This window comes from Cibotium barometz, chromosome 65, assembly GCF_041138505.1.
Source record: "Cibotium barometz isolate CiBa-2024 chromosome 65, ASM4113850v1, whole genome shotgun sequence".
NCBI classification, from domain to species: domain Eukaryota; kingdom Viridiplantae; phylum Streptophyta; class Polypodiopsida; order Cyatheales; family Cibotiaceae; genus Cibotium; species Cibotium barometz.
In genome coordinates, this window is record NC_141110.1 from 24,748,444 (window position 1) to 24,768,359 (window position 19,916).

Genomic DNA, 19,916 nt, shown 5'->3' on the forward strand with positions numbered 1-19,916 from the left:
TTTATCTCAGCAAACTTCCTTGAACACTCATCACACATGAATGCCATCATGATTATGACTGGTTACTTGTGGCACCTCGTGCTCAAAAAAGATAAAAAAAATTCCCAACCAATCAAATAGATGCAATGCTCCAAAGTATTCGAGATTAATAGCATCTACCTAAGGTCGTAAAAGCATCGAAATCCTCCTCTCTGTATTAAAGACTCCTTACCAATGCTCGAAAAAAAAACATATTTTTCAACCAATCAAAATAAGGAGAACTCTTAAATTTATCTGGTTCTTGTTTCCAAAATCTCTACTATATTCCCAAATATATGAAAATTTTATTCCTTAAGAAAGGGCTACTTAAAATCTTAGCCAGTTTTCTTCTGGCCCAGTGTAAATACACTATAATGTCTTATTTTAGTAAAATATATGAAAAATCATTCCTTAGAAAATAGGGCTATTAAAATCTCAGCCAGTTTTTCTTGTAACCAATACAGATACACGAAAATGCCTTATTTTTGGAGCACTGCTCCCTGCATTCCCTCTACGATGAAAGGCTACGGAAGGTTGATGTTTTGAGACGAATTTCTAAGTGGGCCAACTAGAGAATATTAACCCGGTTAATTAGAAGTTAATTTGGCCATGGGAAAGGGTTGTTCTTCAGAGAACAAGAGGGAATTATAAATAAGTTTATTGAAATATATAATAATAAATGTCGGTTGAAAATCAAGACTTATGCCCATTGCCAACTTGCCCACTTCACCATCCATGTTCCAAGGCTCAATTCCCAACGTTAAATTGTAAATTGATATCAAAGGTGGGCAACAGTGCTAGAATTTGAAGGTTGCAGTACCCTTCCAAAGGGTTCAAAACCTTCACAAGAAGGGTGAAAAAACAATTACCCATCAAAAAAAAGGGAAGGGTTTTTGAAAATTTCGTTATATGCCCTTCCAATCTCTTCATGAAGAAAATCTAGGAAAAGAAAAGCCCTTCAAAAAGAAAAAATAGGGTACCCTTCAAATTCTAGGCCCGGTGGGCAATGGCACCGGAGTCCAGACGTACCACCCGCCATGGCCTTGTTCTGTCCGTACAAATGTACCTTCTCCATGAGTGCTGCTCAATGCTCGCATCACGCGTGTGTGATACATCCATCCTAGTCCTGCGATTCCGGGGCAGCCGGCCACGGAGTTCCATGTACCGCGCCGAGCCTTGAGGCCCTAGAGCCGTACACTAGCAGGCGGCAGCTGGCAAACCCGCTAATATGACACCAAAATGTTTTTTTTGGCATTTTCAAGAATAAGAGTGCCATATTATTGCAACTTGTTACGTAATAAATTTTAATGGAATATTCTATATTTTTAAAACGTGCTACTATAAGACCTCGAGCCTAGGGTGACAAGCCAAAGAAATTAAAATTAGTTTCATTGCGCTTGACATTGGATCTATTTACAAGAGTTTGCTGTGTTTAAAATAAAATTCATTGTGCTTGACATTGGTGGGGCGACGAGTCACTCACTGTCATCAATATATACGGTCCTTGTGATGCTAAAGGAAGGGCTAGACTTTGGATAGATCTTAGAGACTTCCTCTTGCTGCTCTACTGGGGAGTGATGTCTTATTGGGGACTTTAATATGGTCGAGGCCCAAAGAGACAAAACTAGCCCCTCTAGCCTATTAACAGGGTCTGAGAAAGCTAAATGGAGATCTTTGTGTGAGAAGTGGGCCATGGTAGATATATGGTCCATTGGCCCATGGAACTGCTCACTAGGCTTCACTTACACAAGTTTATAATATGCCAACACAGCTTCTAGATTGGACAGATGCTATTGTTCTCACCAAGTGGATTGGCTACCCCACTCATTGGATGTCAAAGTTGATACCTCCCAAACTCTCTCTGACCATTTGCCTTTAATTATCAAACTTGAAAAGGCCAGGGACGCTGAGTGCACTCCAAAAGGTAAAAGGAAAAATCTTATAATAGGTGCTCATTTTTTTAAAGCTCCATTCTTCAGAAAACTGGCCAAGGAGGCATTGCTCAAACTAGGGAAAGATGTGGAATCCTCAAACCCACGGGCCTAGCATTCCTTTGCTCAGAGCATCGAGTCTGCAATCAAGAGGGTTGGTGGGCCGAGGGTGAAGAAAGACAGAGAAGGCAAGAGCTAGGATCTACAACAGCAGGTAGTAGAGGGAATCACGATAAAGAAATGAGAAGGAACTGCTTCGGTCTCGGATCATGAGAAATGGCTCAAGGCAAAGGCATTGCTGGCTGAGATCCAGCTCGAGAAGATTAAAAGGACCAGGGTACTAGCAAGAGAACTTTTCCTAAAGCCAAAGGTTTCCAACCAAGCTCATTTTTTCCGCGCCCTCAAAATAAAAAGGAGACAAAGCATCATCTCTTCGATCACGGATGATACAAGGAATGTACTCACAAAACCCAACGAGATGGCCACACTTATGCTGGACCATCTTAGCAAAGTCATAGGTCAACCTGAAGACTGCTTCCGTGAGGTTGAGGAAGCTCGGGATCTCCAACTCAGCAATGTGAAGTGTACCTTATTAGCCTTGGATGCGAATAATCTTGAGAAGCCCATATCTGAAGAGGAATGCAAGATGACCTCCATTCAATGGGGAAAGAAAAATCCGTAGGATGGGATGGATTGACAACATAGTTTTTTAAGGAATTTTGCAAAGATCTCCGAACACCAATTGCCGTAATGGCTAACAGAGCCTTTAGTGAGGGAACCTAGAAACCAGTGTAAAGAAAGGGCTAATTAAGCCAATACCTAAACTAAATGCTGCTCACTTCTCAAGCACAGGCGCCCCATCTCAATGATGTCAGTGGCATATAAGATCATAGCGAAAGTGATAGCACAAAGGCTGGCAACATGGTTTCATCAAAGAAAGGTAAATTTATGACAATATCCTTGCAGCATTAGTTGCCATTGAATATGCAAACTTCACCAACCAAGAATGCATTCTGCTCTCATTCTGTTGTAGCTTGATCTTGACAAAGCCTTTGACAGAATCTCTTGGAACTACATAGAGAGAGTTCTGCAAGCAATTGGCTTCGGACCCCGTATGTGTAAAAGAGTCTACACACTAGGAGTGAACAGCTCATCAGAGCTGCTATTCAATAACAGAGTAGTAGCTCGAGAGTAGTAGGCTCTTTTGAAGTTAAGAGATCTATCAAGCAGGGGTGCCCTCTTGTCCCCTCCTATTTGCAATTGGCTCACATCCGCTAGTTGTCGCCCTTGAGGCAGTTGTGGACAAAGGAGAAATCCAAGGACTATCCCTATCCGGGCAAACAACTCCTTGCGAGGCTATTTGCAAATGACTCTCGGCTATTTGTCTCTTCAAATCTAGGATACTAGACTCTACATCTTGCACTATACAATTAATTCTAGAAGCACGTACCATCCTCCTAAATCTATAAGAGAATGGAACAATTTAACACCAAAATGTAAAATTTGGGTTTTCTCGATCTCCCAACTTATCTGAATGGTGTCTGGTTGGCTGAACTTTGCAAGCATGTGGTGTACCACACCCGTCACACTTACAAAGTTTGATAAACAATTGGTGGTCATTTGGATGAGATTGGTGATCTATCTCGATTTTTCCACGCAAGTTTCTCCAAGAGGAGGTAGGGTGGTTGTGAATCTAAGGATCTTTCCCCACCCCCTTTGCAAGAGAAAGAGTGGGTAAAGAAACATGAAAAATCCTTTTAAAATCTCTACCTCTTCTTATGAGCGTCGTCATCTTCACTCGATTTGACAAGATCATTAATATTGCATCTGATTTATATATGAACCAATGGTTTATGATTGCATTAACAACCTATTCTTGCATTCTCTTCATAAGGAACCAATAGCTCATCACCTCTTTTTTCCACAAAATATGTGAACTTTTAAGAATATACACATAACATATTAAGTACCAATTTTTAAAATAGAGGGGTTGGGAAGATTTGTTCTCCATTTAATATCCAACCACTTGAATTATAAATTCTATTTGAATCTCATGAAATAGTAGGAATACCAATTTGCAAAATAGAGGTGTTTCTCCAACCTTTGAAACAAGAAATTCTATTTGATAGTAGGAATAGCTACTCTTATTGTGAGGGAAGTGAGTGAGAGAAAGACTAGGCTCAACAACTATGTACTATCTTTATTTAATCCTTTACTTATTCTTAATACGCTCCATAACATTATCCAAAAAGAAGTGCTAATTATCAAGTTTAGAGAGGAGGTAAGTAATGTATATTCTTAGTTAGTATTAGAGAATATCTAAATTAAGAAGGTTAGATCTTAGGTTCATTTGGGCCCTCTTTGAGAAATGTGCCACATAGAAAACATGAGATGAAGCACAACATCTCACCCATAAGAGGTGCGATGGTGACCAAACTTTACAAGTACATGGGTAGGGGTACTTCCCACACACTTGCAAAGTTCAACCATCATCCAATGTCATTCAGGTAGTAAGATGGGATTGAGAAAAGCTAAAATTTATGTGTTTGTGTCCTTTGGGAGAAACCTATATAGTAAATGTGAGATGGAACAACATATCCACCCGAACAATGTCCAATGATGGTGTGACCAAATTTTGCAAGTGTGTGAGGATGGCTACTCTGCACACACTTACAAAGTTCGTCAAAACCATTAGACGCCATTCAAGCAAGACAAGACCGAGAAAACCTAAAGTTTGTGCGTTTGGATTCTTGAGAAACCTGAATGGAAACATGAGGTGGAGCACCAATCTCACTTGATGGATTGTCGAATGATGATGACCAAACTTTGCAACTATTTGGGTAGGGGTACCCCACACACAGTTGCAAGTTCGACCACTATCAGCCATCTTTTAGGTAAGAGGAGATTGAGAAAACCAAAATTTTATGCGTTTGGACCCTCTTTGAGAAACTTGCATCGTATCCCACCTGAGTGTGACATCGGATGATGACCAAACTTTGCAAGTGTGTGGGAGGGTTTTCCCACACATGTTTGCAATGTTTGGGCACTATCAGACATTGTTCCAGTAAGAAGGGTTCCAGAAAACCTAAATTTTGTGCATTTGGTCCCTCTAAACTCGGATTATGTCCCCTCTCATGTCAAACTTTTAGAGAGATATATTCTTAATATATATTTCTCTAGGACCATTCTAAATGTTAGAATATTATTATCTAATATAAATCTCTTTTCTAATCTTCTATTAATCTTATTTTTCTATCATCTTGAAATAGACATGCCTTTAGATGATATTACGAATAGTAGAAACCGTAAAGTAGACATTTACATTCATAAAGATGAAGATTATGGACTAGCAAAACGTCCATATGTTAGGCAACCGTTACCTAATTCAACCATGTCCACACTAAGAAATGAGGGGAAGAAGAATGTTGATCTTTGGGTGGATGGCAACCCTACCTTTGGGTAAGGGCCATGTTGCTCTTAGTACCCCAAATCTCTTTATTCTCATGAAATGTCCTATATACCCCAACCGTACCTTTGGGTAAGGGCATTGTTGCTCTTAGTATCCCCTTCATTTGATACTTTTTTCCATGTGTCTCGTCTCCTTATCTCCATCCTAAGATGAAAGCTTTATTGCTCCTTGTCGTATTTCTTTAGTCCTAAACTCTACATCTTTCACCCTACTTTCATAATGAGGGTATGCATCTTTGATTATCCTAGTTGTGTTCCTTCCAAGTGTTTCTTTAGTCCTAAACTCTACATCTTTCACCCTACTTTCATAATGAGGGTATGCATCTTTGATTATACTAGTTGTGTTCCTTCGAGAAAACAAATAATCTTGAATCAAGAAACTCCATCCCTTGATACCAAAACAAAATATTAAATGTACTCTCCAACATGGTATCACTCATTAGGTTCAGGCTGCTCCATCTTCTGCAAATGTGCCCCGTAAAATTACATTTATTGAAAACTTGGAGGGGTTGCTGGACATGAAATATCCTCCGTCGTTGGTGGACATCCACATAACGTACCAAACAAAAGGGAATCCTAAGAAGAATTCCATGAAGTGCTAGAAGGGGAAAACAAAAAGAAGGAAGAATGAAAAAATTGGCTGGGTGTGGGATTCATCAGAATCGTGAGTAACAAAACACAAGAGAAACCTAAGAAGAATCCCATGGAGTGCTAGAGCGAAGGAAGATTGAAAAAAATGGTTGGATGTGGGATTCGTCAGCTTAGCAAGATGGCAAGTCGAAGGGCGGGGCCTGAACGGACTGCTCTGATCCAATGCCGTTTGTTACAAGGAAAGCAGTTTCCAAACCCCAACTCGTGTGGATCTCCAAGTGACAGTGCATGAGCCACACTCCTGCATGCATAGGGTTGTGACACTAATGTGAGCAATGCAAGAACATGAAAACTTGTTGAAGGCATAATATTGATGTAGTTGTACCTGGATTGTCCGCCCGGAAGCGGAGGGCGACCCACCCTCCCTTGGGGACGCCTACAGTGTTGCGCTCAGGAGGGTCGGCCATGTTGAATGTAGAGGGATCGCTCGTGGTATTGTAGTTTCCGACTCCTTGGCCTACCACAAAGAAGTTGTAGCCGTGGAGGTGGATCGGGTGACTCTCGGTGCCGAGGATGCTGGTGCCTTGTAGAACGAGCTGTACACTGGAGTTGAAGGGCAGCCAGGAGAGCCGTGTGCCCATCTGCGGAGCGAGGTTCTTGGGTTGTGCACCAGTATAGTTGAAAGGCCTTACGGGGTTGTCCGGAAAGCTAGTGGGAAAGACATTCATGGCACTGGTCCGATTCTTCTTGACGCTCATCGACTTGAAGAAGAAGGACTGCAGGAGGGCGGTGTTGGGAAGGGTGAAAGAAACATTGCTGACTGCGGCTGCGAACATGCCTCCAGAGGGCCCCTGGCATACTTTGGCGCGAGGGCACGGTTTTCTAGCCAGGCCCACGGTGAAGAGCAAGTGGCGGTCTACATTGAGGGGAACGGTGGCTGGGAAGGCGTTGGAGTTGAGGCTTCTCAGACTAGCGCTGAAGTTGTTGGCCAAGGTGGTGTCGTTGTAAGAAGGAAGGGCAGGCAAGACCGGCGTGGAGGAGTTGGGGGATCCCAAATACTCAACCACTGCGGTGGCCGTGGTATTGTCGAAGGGCACGGTGGGACCTGCGGAGTTGTAGGCCCTCACTGCGAGCAAGTACCTTCCGGTTGGCTGATCGGCAGTGAGGAGGACGTTAGTGGTCTGCCCTGGCGCGATGAGTATTGAGCTGGCCTTGAAGGGCTTGGTATAGGTGGAGTCGATCTCCACCACGGTCAGTGTATGGTTGGCGAGGGTGAGGAAGAGCTCGTCATTGAGGCCGGCATTGATGATTCGGAGCAGGTAAGTCTGGTTCTGCGCCACCGGGAGCTTAAACATATCTGCAATTTAATACGCTGACTTTTACAACAACCAAATTGTGTACAGACAATAAGCTGTCCGTGCCTGAACAGTAATGATTACCCTTAGCGGAGCAATTGTAGAGGGCTCCCGGCTGCCCGTTGATCGTGTAGGCATCGGAGACGTTGGGGCCGGCTCCAGACTGCAGCGCTTGCTTTATCACAAATTCCGTATCCGAATTCCACCACTCACCTGAATTTGTAAGTTGCAAAATTCTCAACGTGTTACTGCATGATCGACGACCAGTGCCACCCCTACAGGATGGCCAACTTATCTATTCGATGGGGGGCAACGTACCGAGGACGATAGGGATCTCTTGGGCCGGCTGGGGGAATGGATAGCTGCGCTGTGCCTTTGGTAGGATGATGAAGGCCCCGTGCACAGTAGAGCGCATCCAGGAGATGTGGGCGTGCCAGAAGAGGGTGCCGCGCTGGCCGGTGACGGTGAAATTGTAGAGGTAGCTCCGCCCCGGCTGGATGGGGCACTGCGTGATGTAGGCCGGCCCGTCGAACCACCCGGACCGCAGCTGACGAACGCCATGCCTTGATACATATCGATCGATCCACAGCAAAGTAAAAGCCGAAGTAAGTAAATACCTATGTGGCCGTAATGGCGTTCGTGTTAGTTCAGATCAAGTTACCAGTGGATGGTGATATTCTTGTCAGGCATCTCGTTGATCACTTTGACCAGCACACGCTCCCCCTCTCGCACGAGCAGCGTCGGCCCAGGAAACTCGTCGTTCACCGTCACCATGCGTTTGGTGTGGCAAAGCCGGGTGAAGTTGCTGTACTTCACCTGTGCGCGTGGTGGATTAATGTCAAAATTCGCAGCCCCTGCGCAACCAACGACACACACACACACACAGAGTCGGTCACTTACATGGAATTTAAAGCGGCGGATGCCCAAGTGTAGCTGTGCCCTATGAACAGGGAGAATTGCTAGCGCCGCAACGATCAGCAAGAGAGAAGAATAAAGGCCGTGCGCCATGCTTGCTAGTTGACTTTCTCAGGAATTGGCGTCCACGACTTTGGCGCCCACTTTATATACGCAGGACGATCGTCACCAACCGTTGCTAGGACTCACCAACCGCTGCTAGAACTGCAGAGGGTGCTCTTTTCTTATCGCAGTTGCTTCAAGCTATCATCCATATCTTCCGGCCCCGAGTGCCTTGAGTCTCACCATATCTAGTAGCTGTAACTTGTCCGTTTCTAATGTTTGGCAAAGCAAAATGGGGCCTTATCTTTAGTGGGTGGCGTTTCTTGACAACCCACATCTACCCGTTGTACGTTACAAGCAACAATCACACTTGATATATATATATCACGTGCTTTGACAACTTTTTTCAACCCCTTTTGTTCATTTTGCCTTTCTTTTTTGATCGAACTAAAATAAGTTTCTTCCAGAACTAGTGCAATTGCAAAATTCTGATTGTAAAACTCATCGACCATATAAGAGTACATATATATATTCTTAATTAGCTTACTGTTGCTTTTTTAAATCTATTTTTTCAATGCTCAGGAGATATTCATTTTTTAAATACTTTGATTTTATATTTCATCCACTTTAAGATCGAAATATTCCTAACTAAGTTGTGGTTGTTTTTCTAAATCCACTTTTTATCTGCTCACGGACGCTAGATTTATTTGACTACTTTGTTTTGGGATTGTTTTCATTGCTTTTGGTATTTTCATAAACCTTAGTAACTAATGTGTGTACACACACATATATTGACAAGTTTATTATGTACCAAAAACTATGCATCGCATGAGAATGCTTGTTGAGGTGTACAAAACTTAGTGACATTCTATATTATATTACGATTGGATAGTATATTAGACAATATTCAATAAGTTGTTTTTTCATGGATCAAACCACTCTTACAAGTCTACAATACTAAGTCAGTGGATGTTTGTAATTTCCACATAAAACATCCACTGACTTTAATAAAGTGAACCAAATTAATATAAACGCTTTGTCTACATTTTCTTTTCTATAATCTACATATAATATACAATACAACATGGAAACATGGATTATATACAATTATTTATATTCTCTTGAATATCGTAATCATTCAAAAATTAATTATGATCTTATGTAATATTTTTTTAAATAGTGTAATTCTTCATAATAGTCTAAAATAGAAGGTCAAGGCCATGCCTAAGAAAATAGGGTACAAGAAAAGAAAATGGGAGGCTAACAAATCTTGCTGAAAGCTTTAGCATGGCCCTGCTTAGTTTTCAGACAAGAAAGAGATTATTGAGTGCAATGGAATCCCTACCTAAAAAGGGAGTCCTCTAAAGAGAAGGGTGTGTTCAAAACAAGGTGAAATCTTATTTCTTTTATTGTTCCTTTTTGTGTTCTTATTTGATGTCCATATTTTACTTTATACTTCTCTCACTTGTACTTTTACACATCCCTTTCAATTTCAAGATTCTATTTCACCTTATCCAAATTTTACTTGTTCTTGTAACTTCATTTATCTAAATTCTACTTTAATTATTGAATTACATTCTTGTAACTTCATTATTGATGTGTTGGGTGAGATAAAAGTAGCATGTGCAAGGAAAAGAAACTACATGACTTTACAAAAGTTCTTGAAGACATTAATGTTTCATGACATTCTTTGAGAAATGGGTGATAATTAGATTAGTATTATGAATGAACATACCAAATGTATGTGAGCAACCATTTGTACTTAACAATGTGTATGTGATTCAATCCGTATTAGGCCCACATGAAATGAGACCACACTATAGTCATATGTCCCCCTATTTCTAACTCAATGCACTGACACTTTATGGAGAAAACTAGCTATGTTGATGCTCACTGAGATATATCAATACCATGCTCAAAATACCTAATGTCAAAAAAGCTAGTGATGTGGGGTAAATGCTTGGAGCAATGGGGAGTGGTACGTTACCCAAAAACATTTCTAAGAGTTTCATAAGGCATAGACTATGGTTCAAAGGTTTAAAGGGAGCCTAAAGGATGAAGATGTACAACCTATGGAGGCCAACATTAGGCATCTAGAAGAAGTGGAAAGGGATGCCAAATGGGTGGTCAATTCAAAGAAGGTGGTGCTCGAATAAAAATGCACTCTATCTATTGGATCAAACATATGATTTTTTGAGCTAAACCTCTTGCCTTATCGTTAATCTTCATTTTTATCATTTGCATTGTCATTAGTGCTAATCTTTTCCTTGCTTTCTAGCATTCTACAGTGTTGATTATGATCCATTTCTATACACCCTAATCAACTCTAGGTGCAAATCTCAAGTTGGTATTAGAGCCACTCCCTGGATAGCTACACACTTAGGATAGGTTAGATTATTAAAATGGTTAGATGTTTTTTGAAATTTAAATTTAAACTACTTTCAAACATATTTTCCCATCTTGTATCAAGCTCCAAAATCAATACGAATAAAAGGTTTTTGCTCCACTGTCTTCAAGAAGCCATACCTTGGAGAGCTAGGTCTACAACTCATCACAAGGGGAGCATTGCTTGTTGATCAAATCAAGTGCATCAAGAGTGCCCACAACACTAGTTGGCAACAATTCCCAGCTAGGAGGGGGTAATTTATCAATTCATTTTCCCATCATACTCTCAAGAAAATGGTTCATGGGCTCAATGCATATATTGTAGAGGGTGTGTACATTAATTAGTTGAACATAAACAACAAACATTGAAGCTTTATTTGACAAACCATTCTCTACTCTACAAATTACGTTTATGAATCCGATAATTAGTGATGTTTACAATCAACTTTTAGAGCCATTGAAGGTTCTAATTTATCATTGGGGTATTTTTAAACACTTGGGCATAATTAAAATAAACTTATAGTACTCAAAATACCTCTCCTAAATCAAGGTATTTTTTGGTTTTATAGTTTTTAAATTTGGGTATCTCTGTAACTCGCTAGGTGTTGGCTTTGAGTAACCCTATTGCAAAGACCTTCCCACATCACCATAAGTAAACCATGTCAAATCCACTCATAGTAAATAAATTTAATGGTGAAGGTTTCCACATATGGCAAGTAAAACTCAAGTTTGTTCTCATGAAAGATGGGCTTTGGGGGATAGTAATTGGAAGGGAAAGTGCACCTATTTAGAAGGGGAATATAAAAGAGATGAGAGAGCCATTATTACATTAGGGCTAGGTGATAGTTTCATCCAACATCACATTGTGTTAGAAGAAAACTCTAAAAAAAGGAGCAACTCTAAAGGAGCATGGGTGAACTCAAGAAACCATTTGGAGCCAAAAAAAAGCCAGTCTAAAAACTCCATTTTTTTGGGTTGGACATGAAAGAGAATGAGTCACTCCAAGCACATCTAAATAAACTTAAATGTGTTATGCAACAACTTGCATGTGTTGGGTCTCTAGTGGAAGAGAAGTATGCCACATCAATCCTTCTCAAGAGCATGACCTTGGAAGAATTCAACCCATTGGTGACTACCTTGAAGAACCTACCCGACCCAACCTTTACCAGCATTAAAGCATTAAACATCAATCATTAGCAAAACGAAGATCCAAATAAGTGGGCTTGCCAAGAAGAAGGCTAATCATCAGAAAGAGTCTTCTAGTTGATGTCAGAAGGCACACATCTCATCTTGTATCTATATCACTCATTGTATTCCTACCCTTATGTAAACTATAGGCTCTCAGCCAACATTGTAGCGTATGAGGCACCTGTGTGATAGACCACTCTAGAAAATGAATAAGTGTGTAGGTCCAATGTACATATGGTGGTATCTCGGGGGGTTCACTATAAGTAAACTGTCTGTATCAGGTGCGTCTCTAAAAAAAGGAACAACTCTAAAGGAGCATGGGATGATCTTAAGAAACCATTTGGAGCCAAACAAAGTAAGTCTAAAAAATCCATTTTTTGGGTTGGACATCAAAGAGAATGGTGAAGACGGGGATTTTCCATGGCTTGAAAATTCCACAATGGGAATTTTGGAGGGGAATTGGAAAATTCCACAATGGGAATTTCGGAGGGGGGGTCCCCGCCCACATGCTTGCAAAGTTTGCTCACCATCAGATGATGTTTAGGTACGATGGCATGGTGAAGAGCAAGATTTTCCATGGCCTCTCGAGCCCTAACAGACTTTAAATTTCCACATTGGGCGCTAATTGATATATAAAACATCATCCTATGGTGACCAAATTTTACGAGCATGTGGGGGGGTTCCCCCTCCACATCCTCGAAAAGTTTTATCACCGTCAGACGATGTTTGGGTATGATGGCATCGTGAACAATTGGGATTTTCTATGGCCTCTATAGCATTAAAGAAATTTGAAAATTCCACACCAGGTAGTAATTAATATACCAAAACATCATGTGATGTGGTGACCAAACTTTGGGAGCGTTTGGGGGTTCCCCCCACATGCTTGCAAAGTTTCGTCACCATCGAACAATGTTTGGGTACGATGGCATGGTGAAGAAAAGATTTTTCCATGACTTTTCAAGCACTAAGAGACTTTAAAATCCCACACTAGGCTCTAAGTGATATGCTAAAAACCATCCTATGGTGATCAAACTTTGCTTGCACATGTTAACCACTCCAGTAATATTATTTTTCAAGCATGGCTATGCTTCTTATAACTTATATTTTTGTAACCGTGCAAAGCATTGAACGATAAAAGAGATATGGAATGACTTGTGTAATGCTAGTCTAGGAAGGAGATATACATAGAGCTAGGAATCTAGTTTTGGGCCCCCGATTGTAAATGGGTGGTCAACCATTGTAAAATAAAAGCTATTGTATATAAGAAATTTTATGGAATATGAAAAGGGACAATTCCATTAGTCTCATTTGAGTTTTTCCTCCCTCTTTTTCTCACTCTCTTGAGCTTGTGGATACATGCTTGTATTGTTGATGCTTGCATGCTCCCTCCTTCTTGCTCTTCACCTAGCTCTTAAATCTCCACTTGGGTGACACAAGTGGTGGTGGAGTTTGCCACTAGTAGCCTCACAAACGGGAGTTAACTCTCATTAGGTTTGGCTAAGTGCACATCTCTAACTCGATCCTTGTATGGTTGTTTCTCTTCTTCTCTCCCTCTCTTGTGTGTAAGGTTTTATGTTTAGTTTAACATCTTTGGTGTTGCTGTGTGAGATAGCACTTAGCTTAGGGTCCTCCGCTTATTTCATTTGCTAGAGTTCTCATTTGGCCTTGTTGGAGTGCAAATCCACCAGTTGTATGTTTGTGTTTGAGTTTGTTGTTTGTTTTTTTTTATGGTGTTCCATGGAGCTATAGAGGTCAACCGAAGTATTGGAGCATTGAAGTGTTCACCAAGTGCGGGGGGAGACACAAGTAAGTGTTCAATCTTTGCTCTTGAAATTCATAAATATTTTGATTTGTTGTTTATCTTTTATTAAGTTTGCACCATAATTTAATTATCGAATTAATCTTCATTTGTTAGGTTTCTTTAAGCATTATACGCATAATTAGGTATCTAGAGATTAGCTAGCTCCCTATCAAAGCAAAAATCCACAAAAACATTAGGAAGATACTTGAATTTACAAAAATAAGAGGAGGAAACTAGGCAAAAAATCCCATTGTAGAGGAATCTCTGAGAAGCGAACGCCTGTTCCATTCAGAGGACACAATCGTGGTGGCAAGTTTGCCATGCCTGTTCCATTCCTCCCGGGCTTAGGAAATCTTCAGCCATTAATTTGGAAGTTAGCGTTAAAAAGAGAATATTTACATTAAGTAGGTATAAATTGAATCTAACCAAAGGGTATAGTTGCACTGTCAGAGAATATTGTGACCTACAACCTTACATTCTCTGAAAAATCTCTACAAACTGGAAATGCCATGGCCGTTCCATTTGTGTCACGAGACGAGTGTTTCTTCTTAGAAGCGTACACTCATTCCAACATGTTCCCTTCAATTGCCACGCCCATGTCAGTTTCGCCATGCGCATGTCATTCTCTTTTTCCCTAGCTCCAGCAAGCATACATCCGTGACATTTGTGCCATGCTCATACCATTTGTCTATTCTAAAGCATATGCTCGTGGCAAACTTTCCACGCCATACAATCTGCTTGCCACACATATACTTTCTCCATCCAAAAGTGCATGCATGTTCCTTCTTGAAGCCACGTCTATGTGTTTGAGGAAGCATACACCCATGCCATCTGCATCCTGAGAAGCGTACGCTCGTTCCCTTCTAAAGCGTATGCCCATACCATCTTAAAGCATACCGCCATATTTCTTAAAGGGACTCCTCTAAAGACAAGGGTGTGCTCAAAACAAGGTGAAATCTTATTTCTTTTATTGTTCCTTTTTGTGTTCTTATTTGATGTCCATATTTTAATTGATACTTCTCTCACTTTATTGAATGACATTCTTGCAACTTCATTATTGATGTGTTGGGTGAGATAAAAGTAGCCCGTAGAAGGAAAAGAAACTGCATGACTTTACAAAAGTTCTTGAAGACATTAATGTTTCATGACATTCATTGAGAAATGAGTGATAATTAGTATTATGAATGAACATACCAAATGTACGTGAACGATCATTTGTACTTAACAGTGTGTATGTGAGTCAATCTGTATTAGGTCCATATGAAATGAGACCACACTGTAGTCATACGTCTCCCTAATTCTAACTCAATGCACTAACACTCTATGGAGAAAACTAGCTGTGGTGATGCTCAGTGGTAGACATATATCAATGCCATGGTCAAAGTACCCAATGTCGAAAAAGCTAATGATGTGGGGTAAATGTCTGGAGCACTCTATCTATTGGTGTACTCAATGTTATAAAAATGCACTCTATCTATTTGATCAAACATATGATTTTTTGAGCTAAACCTCTTGCCTTATCATTAAGCTTCATTTTTATCATTACCATTGTCATTAGTGTTAATATTTTCCTTGCTTTCTAGCATTCTATAATCTTGATTATGATCCATTTCTATACACCCTAATCAACTCTAGGTGCAAATCTCAAGTTGGTAGTATCAAAGCCACCCCGTGGATAGATATACACTTAGGATAGGTTAGATTATTAAAATGGTTAGATGTTTTTTGAAATTTAAATTTAAACTACTTTTAAACATATTTTCTCATGTTGTAACAAGCTCCAAAATCAATACGAATCAAAGGTTTTTGCTCCATTGTCTTCAAAGGTTTAAACTACCTTCAGATCAAGAAGCTACCTTCTCCCTATGCATGTAGGAGTGCGGTTCGTCACTATCACTTGGAGATCCACATGAGTTGGGGTTTGGAAACTGCTTTCCTTCTAACAAATGGCATTGGACCAGAGCAGTCCGTTTAGCCCCCGCCCTCGGACTTGCCATCTTGCTAAGCTGACGAATCCCACATCTAACCATTTTTTTCAATCTTCATTCGCTCTAGCACTCCATGGGATTCTTCTTAGGTTTCTCTTGTGTTTTGTTACTCAGGATTCTAATGAATCCCACACCCAACCAATTTTTCCATTCTTCCTTCTTTTTGTTTCCCCTCTAGCACTTCATGGAATTCTTCTTAGGATTCCCTTGTGTTTGTTATGTTATCTGGATGTCCACCATCAGTCGAGGATATTTCATTTCCAGCAACCCCACCAAGTTTTAAATTAATGTAATTTTCCCTCCCTCATATATAAAGAAACAAATGTAACTACCCTAGATTATTCTTAGCATTCTAGGTAATGTGTCGTGGTATTGTCTAAAACTGATTTTTTGTACAACCAACATCATTTTGTCAACTCTTTGAATCTAGTTTACATTTGATATTTTGTTTTGGTATCAAGGGATGGAGTTGCTTGATTCAAGATCGTTTGTTTTCTTGAAGGAACACAACTAGGATAATCAAAGATGCATACCCTCATTATGAAAGTAGGGTGAGATGTAGAGTTTAGCAATGTGATGGTGGATAAAACTTTCACCTAGCCCTAATGTAATAATGGCTCTCTCATCTCTTTGATCTTCCCCTTCTAATAAATAGGGACACTTTCCCTTCCAATTGCTATCCCCCAAAGCCCATCTTCATGAGAAAAAACTTGAGTTTTACTTGCCATATCTAGAAACCTTCACCATTAAATTATTTACTATGAGTGGATTTGACATGGTTTGCTTATGGTGATGTGGGAAGGTCTTTGAAATAGGGTTACCCCCAAAGCCAATGCTTAGCCGGTTACAAAAGTTGAGATATTCATTTGATGTGATTAACACTTCCCAAATTTAAAAACTATAAAACCCAAAAATATCTTGATTTAGAAGTGGGATTTTGAGTACTAAACCAAGGGGATAATTTTATTTTAATGATGCACAAGTGTTTAAAAATACCGCAATAATAAATTAGAACCCTCAACGGCTTTAAAAGTTGATTGAAAATAGCACTAATTATCCTATTAATAATAAGCATAATATTTAGAGTAGAGAATGGTTTGTCAAATGAAGCTTCAATGTTTGTTGTTTATGTTCAACTAATTAATGTACCTATAAGTCAATATTAGATAAAGTGGGAAAAATCCCATTCCCATGAAAAAAGTGGGGGTATGGTAAACTCATCCAAAAGTTTGTCAAAACATATTCATGTGACATATCATTGGAAAGAGCTTGAAAAGTAGAATCTAGATCTACTTTGTCCGACAAATTTGGAGTTTGCATGTTCAAGTTATGGCCAAAATAAATTTTTTAAATACATTCCCATTTTGAGGGATTTTTTCCATTTTATCTAATATTGACTTATATCCTCTACAATATCTGCATTGAGCCCATGAACCATTTTCTTGAGAGTATGATGGGAAGATGAATTGATAAATTACCCCCTCCTAGCTAGGAATTGCTGGCAACTAGTGTTGTGGGAACTTTTGATGCACTTGATTTGATCAACAAACACTGCTCCCCTTGTGATAAGTTGTAGCTCTCCAAGGTATGGCTTCTTGAAGACAATGGAGCAAAAACCTTTTATTCGTATTGATTTTAGAGCTTGATACAAGATTGGAAAATATGTTTGACAGTAGTTTAAATTTAAATTTCAAAAAACATCTAAACATTTTAATAATCTAATCTATCCGAAGTGTATAGCTATCCAGGGGGTGGCTCTGATACCAACTTGAGATTTGCACCTAGAGTTGATTAGGGTGTATATAAATGGATCATAATCAAGATTGTATAATGCTAGAAAGCAAGGAAAAGATTAACACTAATGACAATGCTAATGATAAAAATGAAGCTTAATGATAAGGCAAGAGGTTTAGCTCAAAAAATCATATGTTTGATCCAATAGATAGAGTGCATTTTTATAAGCTTGAGAACACCTCCATTAGCCATTAAACATGGCCCATAAGATTGATTAAGCATCCCCTAATCTATTATATATTCGAGCACCACCTTCTTTGACGTGACCACCCATTTGGCATCCCTTTCCACTTCTTCTAGATGCCTACTGTTGCCTCCTTATGGGTTGTACACCTTCATCCTTTGGGCTCCCTTTAAACCTTTGAACCATAGTCTATGGCTTATGAAACTCTTAGAAATGTTTGGGGGTAACATACCACTCCCCATTGCTCCAAACATTTACCCCACATCACTAGCTTTTTCGACATTGGGTACTTTGAGCATTGCATTGATATATCTCTACCACTGAGCATCAGCACACCTAGTTTTCTCCATAGAGTGTCATTGCATTGGGTTAGAAATAGGGGGACGTAGGACTAGAGTGTGGTCTCATTTCATGTGGGTCTAATAGGGATTGAATCACATACACACTGTTAAGTGCAAATGGTTGTTCACATACATTTGGTATGTTCATTCATAATACTAATCTAATTATCACCCATTTCTCAAAGAATGTCATGAAACATTAATGTCTTCAAGAACTTTTGTAAAGTCACACAGATTCTTTTCCTTCCACATGCTACTTTTATCTCACCCAACACATCAAAAATGAAGTTACAAGAATGTAATTCTCAATAATTAAAGTAGAATCTAGATAAGTGAAGTTTTAAGAACAATGTGTTAAAAAAGGATTTTAAAAATACCTTCTGTTGAACCCACGTGCTACACTTACATATTTATGAGTGACCCCCCCCCCGAGGGTGGTAGTGGTTAATTAGAGGGGGAGTGTTGAAAAAGGAAGTGATGTGGGGTAAATGTTTCCAGAAAGGGACAGTGGATTTGTAAGAGTTGAATAACTCATAGACTACAGTTTGAAGGGTAAAACGGAGGCCAAAGGATGAAGAATATGTGGAATGTCCAGCCCATGTTGAGAATATATAGGTTCTTAGAAAAGATGGAAAAGGATACCAAGTGGGTGCTTACTTCAAGGGATATTCAAGAGAGATAATGATAAAATCTACAAAAGATTAGGGAATGCTTAATCAAGCTTATGGGGCCCAAGGATGAAGAATATGTGGAATAGCCTGCCCATGTTGAGACCAAAGTAGATGCCTAAAAAAAATGGTAAAGGACACCAAATGGGTGCTTACTTCAAGGGATATTAAAGAGGTATGGTACTCAAATCTAGAAAAGATCAAGTAATGCTTTATTGTTCCTAAATCTATAAGAGAATGGGACAACTTAACACCAAAATGCATACAATATGGGTTTTCTCGATCCCAACTTATCTGAATGGTGTTTGGTTGGCTGAACTTTGCAAGCATGTGGTGTACCCCACCTGTCACACTTAAAAAGTTTGGTAAACGATTGGTGGTCATTTCGGCGAAATTGGTGATCTATCTCGATTTTTCCATGCAAGCTTCTCCAAGAGGAGGTAGGGTGGTTTGTGAATCTTAGAATCTTTCCCCACCCCTTTGCAAGAGAAAGAGTGGGTTGAAAAAACATGAAAAATCCTTTTCAAATCTCTACCTCTTCTTATGAGCATCGTCATCTTCACTCGATTTGACAAGATCATTAATATTGCATCTGATTTATATATGAAACTTATTATCCCAACGGTTTATGATTGCATTAACAACCTATTCTTGCATTCTCTTCATAAGAAACCAATAGCTCATCACCTCTTCTTCCACAACCTATTCTTGCATTATCTTCATAAGAAACCAATAGATCATCACTCACCATGAAGAATGGGCCATACATGGTTTATAACATTAATCAAACCATGTGTATGGGAAGTACCCCTACCCCCCATGAAGAACTTTGCAAGTGTGTGGGAAGTACCCCTACCCATGTACTTGTAAAGTTTAGTCACCATCGCACGTCTTTTGGGTGAGATATTGTGCTTTATCTCACATTTTCTATGTGGGACGTTTCTCAAAGAGAGCCCAAATGAACCTAAGATCTAACCTTCTTAATCTTAGATTTTCTCTAATACTTACTAAGAATATACATAACTTACCTCCTCTCTAAACTTTATAATAATTAGCACTTCTTTTTGGATAAAGTTATGGAGCGTATTAAGGATAAGTGAAGGATTAAATAAAGATAGTCCATAATTGTTGATCTTAGTCTCTCTCTCACTCACCTCCCTCACAATAAGAGTAGTTATTCCTACTATCAAATAGAATTTCTTGTTTCAAAGGTTGGATAAACCCCTCTATTTTGCAAATTTGTATTC

The 19,916-nt window shown here is 39.6% G+C and overlaps 1 protein-coding gene across 1 annotated transcript; it reads right to left on the bottom strand.

The window, feature by feature from the left end:
* Nucleotides 1-6,045: 6,045 nt before the first annotated feature.
* Nucleotides 6,046-8,396, bottom strand: LOC147603092 (laccase-12-like). The gene is made up of 6 exons (XM_086797042.1): nt 8,264-8,396; nt 8,025-8,179; nt 7,682-7,926; nt 7,448-7,576; nt 6,394-7,365; nt 6,046-6,309 (listed from the first exon to the last, which is right to left on the bottom strand). The coding sequence occupies exons 1-6, from the start codon at nt 8,369-8,371 to the stop codon at nt 6,179-6,181; spliced, it is 1,740 nt and encodes a 579-aa protein (XP_086653168.1). The 5' UTR covers nt 8,372-8,396; the 3' UTR covers nt 6,046-6,178.
* Between the last annotated feature and the right edge of the window lie 11,520 nt (nt 8,397-19,916).